The sequence below is a fragment of the Diceros bicornis genome, chromosome 9 (assembly GCF_020826845.1).
Source record: "Diceros bicornis minor isolate mBicDic1 chromosome 9, mDicBic1.mat.cur, whole genome shotgun sequence".
Classification (NCBI taxonomy): Eukaryota; Metazoa; Chordata; class Mammalia; order Perissodactyla; family Rhinocerotidae; genus Diceros; species Diceros bicornis.
The window spans coordinates 31,678,930-31,696,604 of NC_080748.1; the positions used below are offsets into that span (position 1 = coordinate 31,678,930).

The following is a 17,675-nucleotide window of genomic DNA, read 5'->3' on the forward strand; positions in this document are numbered from 1 at the left end:
TTCAAGTAAATGTGTCTTCACCAGCTACAGTTTAGAGGAAAAACCCAAACGATTTCAAATTCATGGATTTACTGCAAGGACCTGACACACTTACTGCATCCCATGAGGAGGTACAGGTTGCGGGAGAGACTCAGTGGATGGTCCTGACCAGATCTTCGAGGGTACTTGTGAGACACCACAAAAGTTAGGGTGTAGGGGGAATTCTCAAAATAATTATTTGAAGAAAAGACCACACTTCCTCAGAAGCCAAAGACACATAAAATTCTATTCTACATGAGAAACACTGATTTTATGTTTCCACATGACTTTAAACGACGCATGGAACAAGGTAAGTCTATGGTTTTTAAGACTAAAGATATCTCTAATCTTAAGAAACTCGAAACAAAGGAATAAAGGCAGACAGACAGACAGAAGAGCATTCTTCAACTTTTCTTCACTGCACAGGGAAATCCCCCTGAAGTAAGAATAAGAAAATTCAGTAAGTTGGAAAATATTTCTAACTTTAACTGTATTTTTCCCTTAAAGCCACATTTCAATATTGATGTAAGTTTTATATAATTAAAAATCATAAAAATTTTAAGAAGCAACCTCAGCTTTTATGTAATTCCTTAATCACCACTACAAACCCTTGTCAGATTGGGCTACGGATGAATGATGTAATGGTTCTGAACCTTAACTTACAGAGAAACTTTCAAAGCAGTAAACATTTTCTAATTGTGATCTTGTTTAACATAAAAAGACTACTAGCAAACCTCTTTTCTTCATTCTTGAATAAAGCATGCATATTTACCCAAGCTCAAACCACACTTTCCTCTGCCATTTTTAATAAACTAAACTTTTATTTTAGCATTATTAATAGCCATGCCCTGTTAGGTTATTACAAGGACAAGGCTGCTTTCCCAGTAAACCACATTTTTTATCCCAAAGGCTGAATTTTCAAAAATCACAGTTTACTTATAAAAAAGAATTACAGGGGCTGGCCCCGTGGCTTAGCGGTTAAGTGTGTGCACTCCGCTACTGGCGGCCAGGGTTCGGATCCCAGGTGCGTACTGACGCACCGCTTCTCCGGCCATGCTGAGGCGGCATCCCACATATAGCAACTAGAAGGATGTGCAACTATGACATATAACTATCTACCGGGGCTTTGGGGAGAAAAAAGGGAAAAAAAGGAGTAGGATTGGCAACAGATGTTAGCTCAGGGCCGGTCTTCCTCAGCAAAAAAAAAAAAGAGGAGGATTAGCACGGATGTTAGCTCAGGGCTGATCTTCCTCACAAAAAAAAAAAAAGAAAGAATTACAGGTTTATAATCTACTTTATTATAAAAGGAAATAGATTTTTGCATACATTTATTTATAGATAACAGAGTATTTAGAAAAGTTCAAGTTTATCAGTATGAAAATATACCTCATTGAAATATACTTACTTATAAAAACATATTGCCTTTGCCGTGTGAAAATCTGGTGTTCAGTTCTCTAGATTTCTTGATCAGGGCTTTTTTCTGAGCTTCATCAAACCGATGAACTTTGAGATCTTTATCACGGTCAAATGGTATTCTTTCTTGGGGCTTATTTTTATCTTCAGCAGCCTTATTCTTTAATTTTTTATGATGAATGTCCATAAGAGATTCTGATCTTTTTGATTCCTGGGGAGAGCAAGAGAGCAGAAATAAAAATCTTAGTTTGTATAGATTATTGACAGAATAGGATCAAGGAACAAAATAATTATGTAGTAATGGTGAACATTAAGGACGGCTATTTACAAAACCCAATAGGTTTTTCCAAATCCAAGACAGCATCTATGAAGAAAATATGTATCAGAGGCAAATTCAATTCAACCACAATGAAGATACCTACTAACTACATGCCACATGATAAAAAAAGAGCAAGACAGAGGGGAAACAAATGTTTAAATAACCATCATGAAAAGCATTGTGTGATGTGTCAAAATTAGAGTCTGAACCAAGAACATGGGTGAGAAGAGAAGAGCAATTACGTTCTTGCTCGGGAGCCCAGTGGAAGCTTCACAGATGCGATGGTCTGAAGCAAAAACAAGGGCAAACCAGAAAAACAGCAGCACAGAGGTGATGAAATTCAAGACCTGTACAGGATATGCTAAGAGAATTTTCACTCCTTTTAGTTTTCTGTTCTTTCTCTTACCGCTCCCATTTTCTTTCTTCTTAGCTGCAACAGGTGTTCACATTTTCAAATATATCTAGTAGGATAAGGTCTGAGCAGACAACTGGTTTCATAAATTAGAAATTCATTATAGACCTTTCAGTATTGACTAAAGTAAAAGACCGAATGGCCCTGGATTGAAGAGCAGGGAGTGGACGCAGGAGTAGATGAAGGTAGTACAGACCAGGAGCCTTCCAAGTGGGGTATATGTATCCTGGGGGGCTACACAGAGTAGATTCCATGGGGCATGAAGGCAAGGATAATTTCAAGGTTATCTACCCACAATTCTCAACTTCTTCATGAAGCCCTTCTTAAAACTGATTTGTTCAATAATCCACCTGGTGAGGATGTCTCCATTTTCATTATAGCCCCTTTCCACTTAACAAAGGAGACGTCTTTCAGAATCTTACTATAGAATATTGTCTAGCAGAGCAAGTCTCCAGGGCATCAAACAAAGAAATCTGAAATACTGGTCTGAATGAAGCTTCCTCTAATTGAGGAACTGTAAACCGAGGAGAGCTTCGTGTCCTTTTGTGGCCTAAACATATTTCTCTTAAGAGTGTACTGTCCTTTAGAAATGGGTGTTTGGGCTCTTGTTAGAATGTTCTGAATGCAGATATTACTGAAGAGTGGAACAATGGAAGAAAGGGCAACTTTTGCTTAACAACCACATCTGTTCCAGGCCTTGCCTCCTGTCAAAGAATATACTGGAGAGCAAAGATGTGAAAAGAGCTCAGTGAAAGCAAAATAACCGGGCACTGGTAAGAAATGGTGACGGTGGCAGCATCTTATTCCACCCAGAAGACAAGCTCATGGTACTTACCTACCTACCTACTTTACAACTCAGAAGTGTCATTGGAATGATCATTAACACAACTATTTTTTTTTTTTTAATAATTTTATTTATTTATTTTTTCACCCAAAGCCCCAGTAGATAGTTGTATGTCATAGCTGCACATCCTTCTAGTTTCTGTATGTGGGACACAGCCTCAGCATGGCCGGAGAAGCAGTGCGTTGGTGCACGCCTGGGATGCAAACCTAGGCCGCCAGCAGCGGAGCGCGAGCACTTAACCGCTACCGCTAAGCCATGGGGCCGGCCCATAACACAACTATTTGAATGGAAAAATAAAGTCAGACTTTCTGACAGAAAGTAAGTCTGACTTGGCTGATTTGACAATAAGAACTGACTTTGTCAATCAGGTTATGTGGTGGTTACTTCCTACAAATTGAATGAGCTCAACCTAGAGCTATAAGGTTTTAGCAGAATGTACAAAAGATGCTGTATTAGTAAACATTTATCTAAATTAGCACTATTTCCATTTTCCCAATCCCTCTTATTTCATAAATTAGTCATTTCATAAATCTTGGTCAAGTCTTTTAGAAATAAATTGATTTGCAAGTCAAGTGCTTTCCAATTCTTTCTTTCTTTCTTTTTTTGTGAGGAAGAGAAGCCCTGAGCTAACATCCGATACCAATCCTCCTCTTTTTTGCCGAGGAAGATTGGCCCTGGGCTAACATCTGTGCCCATCTTCCTCTACTTTATATGGGACGCGGCCACAGCATGGCTTGACAAGTGGTGTGTCAGTGTGTGCCCGGGACCCGAACCTGCGAACCCTCGGGCTCCTGAAGTGGAGAGCAGGCACTTAATCGCTTGCACCACCAGGCTGGCTACCCAATTCTTTTTATTTTTGAGGAAGATTAGCCTTGAGCTAACATCTGGTGCCAATCCTCCTCTTTTTTTGTGGAAGAAAATGGCCCTGGGCTAACGTCCATGCCCATCTTCCTCTACTTTATATGGGACACCGCCACAGCATGGCCTGATAAGTGGTGCGTACATCTGTGCCTGGGAATCTGGACCTACAAACCCGGACCTGCGAAACCAGACCTGCCCAAAACGGAGCACACGAACTTAACCGTAGCGCCACCGGGCTGGCTCCTCTAATTCTTGATTTTTAACAAAATTGGAGGTAAAAAAATTTCAGGGCCGGCCCCGTGGCTTAGCGGTTAGGTGCGCGCGCTCTGCTGCTGGCAGCCCGGGTTCGGATCCCGGGCGCGCACCAACGCGCTGCTTCTCCGGCCATGCTGAGGCCGCGTCCCACATGCAGCAACTAGAAGGATGTGCAACTATGACATACAACTATCTACTGGGGCTTTGGGGAAAAATAAATAAATAAAATTATTAAAAAAAAAAATTTCAAATATTACTAAGAAAAAATAGGCTATTAATACATATAGCATATGGAGAAATAGTTAAGAACTTAAGTTCCGAATTCAGAAAAATCTGGGTAGCAACGATGGTCCTGCTGTTTTCAACACTGGTGACCTCAGGCAAGTAATTTAAGCCTCAATTTCTCAGCTGTAAAATGGTAGTAATAATAGTAAAGATTTCCAAATATTTGGATGAGGAATGAGTTAATGATCTACAGAATACAAAGGATTTAGTACCATATTGGGTACATAAGAGTCACTCAATAAATGTTAAGTGTTAGATTTATTAAGCATTTGCTATATTGTAATTCTCACAATATCTCTGTAAATTAAATGTTATTATTCCCAGTATACAGATTTGGAAAGAGAGAACGAGAAAATAAATGAATGGGACCAACGTGAAAAAGAAAATCAAAGTTGAAAGACAGTTGACCGCTGAGAGATCATTAATAATAACTTTTGTTAATGGATCACTATGAGGTTTAAGTAAATAACTCAGAAATTGTTTATAGAATTGAATGACATCGCTATAACAAACTGTGTTCCATTCTCATCCACTTCTTTATGTAAAACACGGTTTCTTAACTCTTAACTATAAAACTCTTAACTATAGAAACAAACAAACAAAAGAACAAGTTTGATGCTGATTCCTGTCTTATTCAAGCACTAAGTAAGTAACATTCACCCAAAGACCAGGAACTAACTGGAAAAAAAGTCTTTCACTGAGAAGAAATTAAATTTACATTTTACTTTTTATGTTTAATAATTATTTATAAAAATCTGCAATATATTTACATTGTTTTGATCAAATGAAACTACAACTTAATCAAAAGAAGGAAAAAAAGTATAAGCATTTAAAGACAGACACAGGAAATTTAAAAAAATCAATTTATGTGCATATTTTTGTTGTAGTCAAATATAACATCAAATATAATCATCAAAAACTTTCAAGCGGAAAAGTGAATTCCATTAAGATAACATTCTGTGGCAGAAAAGAAATGAAATTATGAATTCAAGGATAAAAAAGAAGGAAACTAAATTTCCAACTGTTCAGGAAGCGCTTCTTTATACATATATTTAATGGATAATAACAGATATTGAATTGCTATGGTATTTAGATTCCATTTGAAACATTTAGTAGAGTAATATAATACGCTATAAATTACATCTTTGGTAACTATGGAGACTTACAATGAAAATTTTTAGATGTTAAGTAAAAAGTTTGTTTTAGGGGATACCAAGCGAAAACACTTGACGACTGGTCTCCATCCCTGACTAGCTGAAAAGAAAGACAAAGTAAGAAATACATAGATTTAGTGAATCAAAATTAACAACTGTGGGGGGCCGACCCCGTGGCGTAGTGGCTAAGTGCATGTGCTCTGCTGCGGGCGGCCCAGGTTTGGATCCCAGGCGCGGTGCCATGCTGTGGCAGTGTCCCATATAAAGTGGAGGAAGATGGGTACAGATGTTAGCCCAGGGCTAGTCTTCCTCAGCAAAAAGAGGAGGATTGGCATGGATGTTAGCTCAGGGCTGATCTTCCTCACACACACACAAAAAAATTAGAAACTGTGGGTCTCAGAAACCCATGCATTTAAAAATCACCCAGGTTATCACACAGGTGACCTATCAGATGTGGACCTCACTGTTAGATCATTCTTTCTGGTAGTTTGGTACTAATGGAGAGAAAAGAGGATGAGAACACAAAGGAGAAGCAGAGTAGGATGAATTTTAGGATGGAGAAATATAATGTAATATTAATATAATTATACATGAATGTATAAATGTAAAAAGCTATACTATAAAAAATCTTCTAGCACCATTTCTTCCCATTTGTCCTCCCTTTCTCTGCTAATGAGAAAATAATAACTCATTAATGAGATAATAATGATGAAGGTAGATAGGGTATCAGGAGTTGGAAGGGGAAAGCTGGAAGATATAAGAAAGGGCTAGAGAGAACAGAGAACAAAGCATGGAGGAGATGTGAGAAAGAAGGAAGTTGCAGAGGCCTTACTCTACCTAGAGCTACTACTGGGGAAAATGATTTATACTGATGAGCAAAACTGTATAAAAGGTAACAAAAAGCAAGTAAAAATGGAGAAATAAAGATGGCAGGTTTCAATTTACTGATCCCCTTATCTTGGCAAATTACACATCAATCAAGTCAGAGGAATACATTAAACCAGTGGACTACTATAATCAATTCAAACCATTCAAGTGCTCAGATTTGTTAAGATAAAAGACACAAACTGTGATTTCAGTTGTTTCAGGTGTTCTGTCTGTCTGGTTTAGCATATTTGCACATTGTGACACACATGAAGTACTTAAACCAGAAAAAAATAATAAAAACACCTGGAAGCAGTGAATTCACTAAAATTCATAGCTGAAAGCCAATTCATGTAGAGATCAATTTTGCTAAATGACCAATTTGCTGATTTACCAAATTTAATCATTTAACAAAAGTGTGTTTTGCAATGATTTATAAAAGCTAGAGCAATTATTTTGAATGGGATGGTTTTTTTAGCAGCTTTTGAAAATTCAAGGTAAGATTCTAGTTGCTTACTTTTTATTTTGTTTTCATGGTAATATTTTCAAGAGTGTTCGATTTATCAAAACTAAGAGTTATAGAGTGGTTTAGTCTTAAGATTATATTAATATTTTGAAAAGTAAATCTCATAAGTAACCAAAATTTCAGCATAAGAGTAGAACTCTAGTTTTCTGGATGCATTTTAAAGTAAATTGCAGGGCCGGCCCCATGGCTTAGCGGTTAAGTGTGCGCGCTCCGCTACTGGCAGCCTGGGTTCGGATCCTGGGCGCGCACCGACACACTGCTTCTCTGGCCATGATGAGGCCGTGTCCCACATACAGCAACTAGGAGGATGTGCAACTATGACATACAACTATCTACTGGGGCTTTGGGGAAAAAAAACAAAAAAAAAGGAGGAGGATTGGCAATAGATGTTAGCTCAGAGCCGGTCTTCCTCAGCAAAAAGAGGAGGATTAGCATGGATGTTAGCTCAGGGCTGATCTTCCTCACACACACACACACACACACACACAAAACAGTAAATTGCAGACTTCATTTACATGTACACCTAAGTACTTCAGTATGCATTTCATCAACTAGAATTTAATATTTGTTTACAATTTTTTCTTTCAAGGTAAATTGACATATAGTGAAATGCACAAATCTTAAGTGTACATTCATTGAGTTTTACAGTTCAAACCCTATCAAGATCTGGAACATTTCCAACACCCCGGAAAGCTCCATATGCCCCTTCCTAGTCAATGCCCCCACTTCCACTCCAACAACCACTATTCTGATTTTTTCTACCATAGAGTCATTTTGCGTATTTTAGAGCAAATTCATGTAAATGGAATCATGCAGTATGTACTTGCTTGTGTAAGACATCTTTCACTCTGCATGACTTTGAGATTCATCCACGTTGTCACCTTTATTTGCAATTTGTTCTCTTTTATTGCCAAGCAGTATTTCATTGTATACACAGTTTGGTTTTTCTTTCTCTTAATGACAGACACCTGGGCTGTTCACAGAATTCAGCTATTACAAATAAAGCTTCTCTGAACATTCTTGTATAAGATTTTTAAGGCTATTATGAATGAAGCATGTTCAAGTCCTTATTTATCTGGACATGTTTTCATTTGTCTTAAGTAAATACCCAGGGGTGCATCTGCAGGATCAGTGTAGGTGTATGCTTAGTTTTATAAGAAATGCTCATTAACAAGCCCAGCTTGTTAATTTTCAGCTATTGTTGTTTTCTAATATAACAAATTATGGTTATAAATTTTGACTCTAATTAGAACTACTTTTTGGGCTGGCCCTGTGGCTTAGCAGTTAAGTGCGCGTGCTCCGCTCCGCTACTGGCGGCCCTGGTTCTGATCCTGGGTGTGCACCGACGCACCGCTTCTCCGGCCATGCTGAGGCCACGTCCCACATACAGCAAGTAGATGTGCAACTATGACATACACCTATCTACTGGGGCTTTGGGGTAAAAAAAGGAGGAGGATTGGCGATAGATGTTAGCTCAGAGCTGGTCTTCCTCAGCAAAAAGAGGTGGGTTAGCACGGATGTTAGCTCAGGGCTGATCTTCCTCACAAAAAAAAAAAAAAAAAAAGAAAACTGAAACAAAAAAAAAACTTTAAAAAAAAACAGAACTACTTTATATTGCACCCCACATATTTTGATATGTTCTATTTTTGTTATCATTCAGTCTAGGTATTTTCTAACTTCCATTATCATGTCTTCTTTGATGTAAAGTATAAATGTTGCAATTTTCTAACTTCTAATTGTATAGGACTTTTAAGTTATTCTGAATTTTAACTTAAATTTCTTGTGGTCAGAGAATATGGTTTGAATGATAGAGATTCTTTCAATTTTGTTAAGACTTGAGTTTTGAGTTGGTCAGTTTTTATAAATATTCCATGTGGGTTGAGTTTTTGGTTAGTTTCCAAAAATGTTTCATGTGTGCTTTCCTGTTGTGGTGCTGATCTACATAAGTCCAATTAATCATGCTCAGTATATATTTTTTTTGCAAGGAAGATCAGCCCTGAGCTAACATTCATGCCAATCCTCCTCTTTTTGTTGAGGAAGACTGGCGCTGGGCTAACATCTGTGCCCATCTTCCTCCACTTTATATGGGACGCCGACACAGCATGACCTAACAAGTGGTATGACGGTGTGCGCCCGGGATCCAAACCCGGGCTGCCAGCAGCGGAGCATGTGCACTTAACCACTACACCACGGGGCCGGCCCTATATTTTTAATATTTACGGAAATTTCAGGAACTAATATCTTGGGTAGAGAAGGTAATTTTCCTGAACACCTTTCAGGGGCTGATGAGTTCAGGGATTTACATTGATTCTTTGAGCTGGAACACTCACCAGTTTTTTTTACGAGTAAAAGAATATAACAAAATAATGATATGCCAAATGAATGCTGACTGTTTAGTTTATAAATTTAGGTTGAATCATATCTTAAAAACATTTTTTCTCCCACATTTAAATCTTTACATCAAACATTCCAAATCTGCTAATTATTTACAAATGGAGGAACTGAGGATCTCTAGGAATTAGTATGGCTCTTGTTTTCTGGTCATGTGCTACTGATCTCTAGGAATTAAATTTCTGATCTATGAGTTCAGTAAAATATGAACTGAAAACATTACATGAAATGCATTAAAAAGCCCTACACAAATGGATTTTATATAAATATATATAATACAACAGAGTTGAGTATTTTTCAGGATATAGGTATAGAAAAAGACTGAAGTAAAGAGGAAGACAAATAAAAGAAAGAGAAATAAGAAAGAGAGAAAAAATAAGAGCATTAAAAGACAGAAGAAAATAAAAGGTTATATATCTTAATCTCTTACTTACATTGTATGAGGATACTTGCTCAGCCAATCTCTTTTCCCTTCCTGACAATACATTTTCTTCATCCTTCTTATTGAATGACTTCCTTGCTTCTTGTGTTTCCTGAGGAACAAACACAGATAAAACATTGCTGAACCATGTAATTAAGAGAAAATAAAAAAGAAATGCTATTATTTTACTTAGATTGAGCAATAAGAGACTAAAGTAAGCCAGGCTTGTTGAATCTCTTCCCACTAGAAATATTAATTTACTTGATAAGGGATCAGTTAGTGTACTAATCTACTATTTCCCTGAAAACAAGAAAAAAAATTTTATCCAACCAACAACTAGAGGAAATCACCTGTTTATCAAACTCATTTGTGAGTTTGAAAACAATGATGAAATGTAAGACAGGAAATCAGGCTTTAAGAGAAATCCCAGATTTTCTGTTTTCAAAACTAGTAAGATCACTCTTGAGGGAAACAAATAAAGAAAAAGAAATAAAAAGGTTTACAGTTTAGAGAAGAAGAAATAAAACTATCTTTATTCACAAATGACATGACTGTTTATGTAGAAAACTCCAAAGAATTTACAAAAAAACTCTTGGAACTAATAAGCAAGTATAACGAAGCTGCAGGATACGAGATCAATATACAAAATATACCAGCAATAAACAATTGGAATTTGAACTTATAAAAAAAATACCGTTTACAACAGTGCACACACAAAAATGAAGTACTCAGGTAAATTTCCAACAAATTTTAATTAGAAAAAAAATATTCTAGAGAATACAGTCCCAACCAGGAATGAGGAAAGCCCACATAAAAATACTTGAAAATCACTGCTCTCAAAGTATATTTTTATACTGTTGCAATTTTCTCAAGAAAACTAAGGAGGACTTCTACAATTTTTATCTTAATTATGTACTAAGACAACATGGTATTTAATCAAGTACGTTAAAAACAGGAATAGCTCATTTCTCATTTTTCCATAAAAACTTTCCGAGAAAACAGATGCTTTTACTTATAAATATTAAGAGAAAAATGTTATGGTAAGGATGGAGATAAAAACCTAACCATTTAATATTAAGAGTTAGTAGACCCAGTCAAGACTGGGGCCTGAGGACATAACAGATCTTAGTCAACTAATTTATGCATAGCACTTCCATTTCTTTCCAAAGAGCAATCTTAATTCTTTTAGGCCATATTGGCTAAAAGAATGTGAAGGTGAGTGTTGGCTAAAATGTGTTGGCTAAAGTGAATGTGAGAACATTAGCGGTATGGAAGATGTATGCTGAGAAATCAAGTCTAAAAAAAGTAAGATGAATGGAGAGAACCTATCAAAAAGAAAATCTGGCGAAGATCTACCATGACAAAAAGTAGTCAAGAACTTTACACAAGATCAACACTAGAAAACGAATAGCTCTGAGCCAGCCCTGATGGCCTAGTGGTTAAAGTTCAGCATGCTCCACTTTGGTGGCCCGGGTTCAGTTCCTGGGTGCAGAACCACACCACCCGTCTGTCAGTAGCCATGCTGTGGCAGCAGCTCACATAGGCGAACTAGAAGGACTTACAACTAGAACATAGAACTATGTACTGGGCCTTTGGGGAGGAAAAAAAAAAAGAGCGAGAGAGAGAAAGATTGGCAACAGATGTTAGCTCAGGGCGAATCTTTCTCAGCAAAAAAAGAAAAAAAAAAAGAAAGAAAACGAATAGCTCTATGACACTAGATAGTTTGTGCCACAAATATATGTCTGTGATCCTGTATGCTGTAATATAATATCACATAAAATTTAAGGAGTATTAATTATCCCTTTATGAGTCTACTATAAATACTGAACAAAACATTTTCAGCATTGAAAAGAATGACCAGATGTAAAAAACTCAGTCACAGGGCCGAAAATCACTTAAGCTCAAACAGTACTGTCTAGTTTCCATTTATTCCATTTTTCTTATATTTTTCTCTTAAGACTCCCTGCATTTCTGGCTGTAGGCTAGACATCTCTTCACCTACAATGAGGAACAGAAGGACAGAAAAAAGCACAAATAAATGTAGGCACAAATAAGTCCATGGAAACAAGGGAATGAATTGTCTTTCTGGAGATAATCCTAAAGGCTAAATTATAAAAATGCCAAAATATTATTTTTATAAAACACCAGTTAAGAAACAGTAGACAGGCATTCCAACACTAGTCATTCCAGGTGTGTGGCTCACTTCTATACCACATCTTTTGATACCTCTTCTGCCCCATGTGTGTTGGTTCACCTCACCTTTCTATTACAACTTGCAGATTTCCTGTAATCTTCAGGACAAAGGAGAACTTACGATTTTGACACATATTCAGGGTACGGTGCTAAACCGATTCTCCACTAAAATGAAAGCTCCTTAAGGAGCTTTTTCACCTTTCTATTACCTGCAACCAAACACAATGCCTGGCAGAGGAGGTGTTCAATTTACAGTTACAGAACGAATAGAAATCTCCATAATTCCAGGCACTGATGAATAAGATTAAACAGAGTTAGGGGAGTGAATTAAGTATGGAACTGTTTAAGTCAGAACTGATAAAGCTACAATCATAAGGTGCCAATTAGTCAAGTGTTTAAGATTTGAATGGATATCTTAAGGGAATTAAGACCTTCAGATGGAGTTGGGCTAGCCCCGTGGCTTAGCGGTTAAGTGCGCGCACTCCGCTGCTGGCGGCCCGGGTTTGGATCCCGGGCGGGCACCGACGCACCGCTTCTCCGGCCATGATGAGGCCGCATCCCACATACAGCAACTAGAAAGCTGTGCAACTATGACATACAACTATCTACTGGGGCTTTGGGGGAAAAAATAAATAAATAAATTAAAAAAAAAAAAAAAAGAAACCAGCTTTAAAAAAAAAAAAAAAAAGACCTTCAGATGGAGTAAATTTAAGGAGCAGTATTGGGGAAATTGGCTCAATTCTTAACTTACAATGGAATATTTTGTAATAAACAGAAAGACTCAAGAAAAGAAAATCTAAAAATAATGTATTTTACGCATACTTTTTTGGGCTTTTTTTGTAAATTATTTAAAATATTAATGAAAGTGCTTCTTTTTTTTTAATTGAGAGACAACTGACATAACATTATATTAGTTACAGGTGTACAACACGATGATTCAATATTTGTATATAGTGCAAAACGATCACCACAATAAGTCCAGTTAACATCCATTATCATTCAGTTAAAAACATTTTTTTTTTCTGATGATGAGAACTTTCAAGATCCACTAGGTACCTTCAAATATGCAATATGGTATTAACCATAGTCACCATGATGAACATTACATCCCCATGACTTATTCATTTTACAGTTGGAAATTTGTACCTTTTGACCCACTTCACCCATTTCACCCAACTCTCCCCCACCTCAGGCAACCACCAATCTGTTCTCTATATCCACAAGCTTTTTGTTTGTTTGTTTGTTTTTAGATTCCACATATGACATCATATAGTACTGAACACTATTATTAAGGAAAGTGCTTCTTGCACTATCTTTCTTTGACAGTAACACAAAGCTTAGTGCACCTGAGATATGGTCATTTTGAGAGAGTCTCTATGTATCACTTAACTTGCTAGGCTAATCTGTGGTTTTGGTTTTTTTCAAGACATTTTAAAAGATACACTTTCATGGAAATAGTATGATGTTGTATAAAGACCAGAGGATTTGGAATTATAGAAATGTCTAGAATGGAATTATTGTTCATCACTTACCAGCATTGTAATTCCAGAGAAGCTGACCTCAGAAAGGTTACTTTCTCCCCCTATAAAAATGCAGTGTATAAACCCATGTCTTTGGGTTTTCTTGAAATTTAAATGAGACAATTTATTGGGAAATAGTAAGCAAATAGTAAGCAATTGGTGTCACTTTCTTCAGGGGGAAATCCATATTTTCCCTTTGGAATCATAATTTTAAAAATAGTTTTTTGTTAGTGATGTGGAATCGATTTCGACTCCTAGAGACCCTGAGACTCCTAGAGACCCTCCTAGCAGAACCCTGCCCTGTGTTTTTGTGCCATCCTCTCACCTTCTGGTGCAATATCAGTCAATGCTCTGCTGCTGTTGATAGGGTTTCATGGCCTAGTCTGTCTTAGTCTGGAAGCTCTGAGGAAACCTGTCTACCACGGGTGACCCTGCTGGTATCTGAAATACTGGTGGCATAGCTTTCAGCATCACAGCAACATGCAGCCACAACAGTTTGATGACCAACAGACAGGTGGTGTGGTTCCCCGACCAGGAAATGAACCCAGGCTGCAGTGGTGACAGTGCTGATTCTTAACCACTAGACAACCAGGGCTGGCTTTTCAAAACTGTACCCTTAAATAATTCTGCCTTACATCTTTTCAAAATAGAGCCAACATGGAGAGAAATACACGAACAAACAAACAAACCCTCTCACCTTAGCTTTCCTTTCCCTGTCAGCTGGAGTATCTGTCCAGACTGATCGATCTCCAGATTTGTCATCAGCTCTTCTTTTAAAAGCTCTGGGCCCAAGACCAAAGTCTTTCATTTCCGGGGGAAGCTCAGTCATCCAAGACTCCCTTGTAATTGGTTTAGATAAATCCTTTAAGAGAAATAAAAAGTTAAAGAAAAAAAAAGCAGCTTGGAAAGTGTGTGTGTGTGTGTGTGGGTGTGTATATAAAATACTGTATAAGTGATGATGTTTCTCAATCGAGGCTTTAAGTTAAATAACAGACTTTAAGAGAAAAGATTTATTAGAAAAGATTAACATTTTTGTCATACGTGTTACAAATACTTTCACCTAATCTATTGTTCTTTTGACTTTATCTTTTACCATACAGAAATTTTTAAATAGGCAAATTTGCCAGTCTTTTCCTTTTATAGTTTCTAGGTTACCTAGCTCCTAAGTTTACATACATATATATATAAATGTCTATTTTTTTTTTTTGTGAGGAAGATCAGCCCTGTGCTAACATCTGCCAAGCCTCCTCTTTTTTTTTTTTTTTTTGCTGAGGAAGACTGGCCCTGGGCTAACATCCGTGCCCATCTTCCTCTACTTTATATGGGATGCCGCCACAGCATGGCTTGCCAAGCAGTGCATCGGTGCGCGCCTGGGATCCGAACCATCGAACCCTGGGCCACTGCAGTGGAGCGCACGCACTTCACCGCTTGCGCCACCAGGCCGCCCCCTAAATGTCTATTTTTAAAATCTAGATTTTTAATCTATTTAAGTCTATTACTCAAAGTAAAGTATATTTAAAACTTACATCATCCCCTTTAGTCAGTTTCTCTTTCATTCGCTGGGCCCTTTTCTCAAACTCTGTTGTTACACTGTAGTTCACTGGTCCTTTTGCAGGCATTGGTCCAACAATGTCCTCATCTTCACTGCTATCTGTTCCCTTTTGAAACAAGACATTACCTTCAAACCAAGAGCAGAACTACAGGTTATAGAAAATGATCCTAAATTACTTAAAATTTAACAGAAACTGATTACTTAGAAACAATAAAACAAAAAAGTAACAACATATTGCTGGCTAATCACTGAGCAATGAGAACTTTTTCTCTGCCTTCCTCAAGTGCACCGTGCAGAGATGACAAATCCATGGCATGTGGACTGTCCCACCTCTCCTCCTCTGTCCAAGGCAGACCTCATTAAATTATTTCAGCTCTCTTCCTGATGGACACAGATGTGGCCTCACAATTCTTCTCAACATGATATTCCATGTCATTATTACCAATTGGTCAGAGATGACACAAGTTGAAACCATTTTCATTCCTGGTACAGGCAAAGCTCCTTGGAATAAGGTGCATACAAGTAAGACATTCTTGGAAGCTGCATCAGCTTTCCTGATTCAGTATGTCCACTAAAATAGAAATGCTGTGCAATATCTCACGAATGCTGACCTGAATAGTTAATTTGGTTCCCAAAGTACTTCGCTTACTCCAAGATATAACAGGATTGTAATAATTGAATTCAATTTGTTCTTAATAAATCATTTTAATAAAGGGTTTTCAAGTAAGACTCTGTGTTAGATGCTATATACACTAGGGTTGAAAGCAGTCCTTGTCCTCAAGGAGAAGACAGATTAAGATGAACAATAATAACATGTCTGTCCTCCAGCTCTGACAGGCAGCTTCTTCCTCTAATTTTTTCAAACTGCCAGGATCAGGAGTTCACTTGTATTGTTTACATTTTCCCCACTAAGTACTCAACAGTAACTTCTATCTGTGGTTTCTTCTCTGAACCCTTACAGCAATTGCTATTGGTACGAACAATTAGATAATTATATATTGTCTAGTGGCTTACTCTAAATCTCATACACAAACACATACACACACACACATGCTCACTCTCTCTGTCTCTCTCTCAATAATTATGGACTTTCATATACAATGCCTGATTGGATCCTCAAAACAAAACTGTGAAATGCCATTATTATTCTTGTTTTCTTTTTGAGGAAACCTAGGTTTAGAGAAGTCTATTTTGAAAGGTTAAACAACTTGTCTGAGGTTATAAAACTAGTATCTAAGACGCATATATCCTACTTATACTACAGCAGCCCCTCTATTATTTTCTTTATTTCAACCATTAATGATTTAACGTGAAGTGTGTATAGCTTATCTCTACAACAGCAAACTCTTTGATTTCAAAGACATCTTATAACCCCTTACAAACATAATACCTGGCAACATAAGTGGGCAGATATAATAGATATAATGAACTTTTAAAAGTATAAGAGACATGATATCAATATAGTACTGAAGTTTAAGATGATGGGATAAGCTAATGATATTTTTACTTCCATCTAAGAGATGGTTTTATAAAGGTAGAATTTCAGCACGACTTGCACATGTTGGTAGGATGATGCCTGAAATTTTTAGAAATCCTCCCACTTAGGATGTTGGGAGACATAAAATAAATAGGTAGATGGAGGAGCACACAGAAAATCAGGCCCAACACACTAAACTGAAAATGAGAAACCGGAATCATAAACCCAAATCCAACTTAGGTAATAAATGTGTCCTAGGTGAGGTAAATTTTTTTTTTTTTTAAAAGGTGAATTATTTTATCCCAAAATACAACAGAAATTACATCTCTACTGATTTATAGTTTGGGCTGCCCTGCAGAGTTAGACCTAGTTTCAAGGCCTCAATTTGCCATTGTATTAGCCCTGTGACCTCAGGCATAGGAACTTTTCTAGGTCTTGTTTTGTCTTTCAGATGGGGATTATAACAACTCCAACTAATAACTACTCTACTGGTAAGAGAACTCGGCGTTTTATTCATCCTCTTTGGAGTCATGCCCTTCTCAGGAAACTGGGACCTTCTCTAACTCTTGGAGAAGAATGTTGATAATTCTAAGCCAATCACTTTGGCCTCATTCCTCTTGCCCAACTGACCGGCTTAGGTATGGGCATATGATTCAATTTTGGCCAAAGAAACGTGAGCAGAATCTATAGGAAACTTGGAAAAGTCTCCCTCCCTCTAAAAAATGGGCACAGGATAGGGACCATTCCCCTTCTCTGTCTGGACATTGCCACCTGCACGTGAATCTTAGAACTTTGGCAGGCTTCTTGGTATAATGAAGGGGTCAGCCTAAGAGGAATGAACAAATTGTCAATGACAGAGAAGATGGAAAAAACTAGAGCCCTGGGTGATCTCATTAAGCTGGTGAATTAACAAACCCTGGAATGACCCCACCTCTAGACCTCTTATTACATGTGAAACACATTTTCCTTATTTTGGGAATATAGATTTTATATCACCCAAGAAATTACATAAACACCCCATTTGCTAACTAAGTAGGTTAAGACAAAGTTCCATTTTGAGTTGGATTTTCTGTTTGCAGTTAAAAGTATTCTAGCTGACACACCATCCTCCGGGATTGCTGTTTGAATTAAATTAAGTTTATGCAGTCATGCAAGGATAATTAAGTCATG

At 37.3% G+C, this 17,675-nt stretch overlaps 1 protein-coding gene across 1 annotated transcript in view; it reads right to left on the reverse strand.

Annotated features, from left to right (window-relative positions):
• Positions 1-246: 246 nt before the first annotated feature.
• GPALPP1 (GPALPP motifs containing 1) overlaps positions 247-17,675 on the reverse strand; it is a 40,670-nt gene continuing 23,241 nt past the window's right edge. Inside the window, exons 5-9 of the mRNA XM_058548203.1 lie at positions 15,003-15,134; positions 14,174-14,338; positions 9,777-9,875; positions 1,424-1,642; positions 247-454 (exon numbers count right to left, since the gene is read on the reverse strand). Coding sequence (XP_058404186.1) covers positions 1,424-1,642; positions 9,777-9,875; positions 14,174-14,338; positions 15,003-15,134 — 615 coding nt within the window. The 3' untranslated portion in view covers positions 247-454. The remainder of the gene's footprint in view (positions 455-1,423; positions 1,643-9,776; positions 9,876-14,173; positions 14,339-15,002; positions 15,135-17,675) is intronic.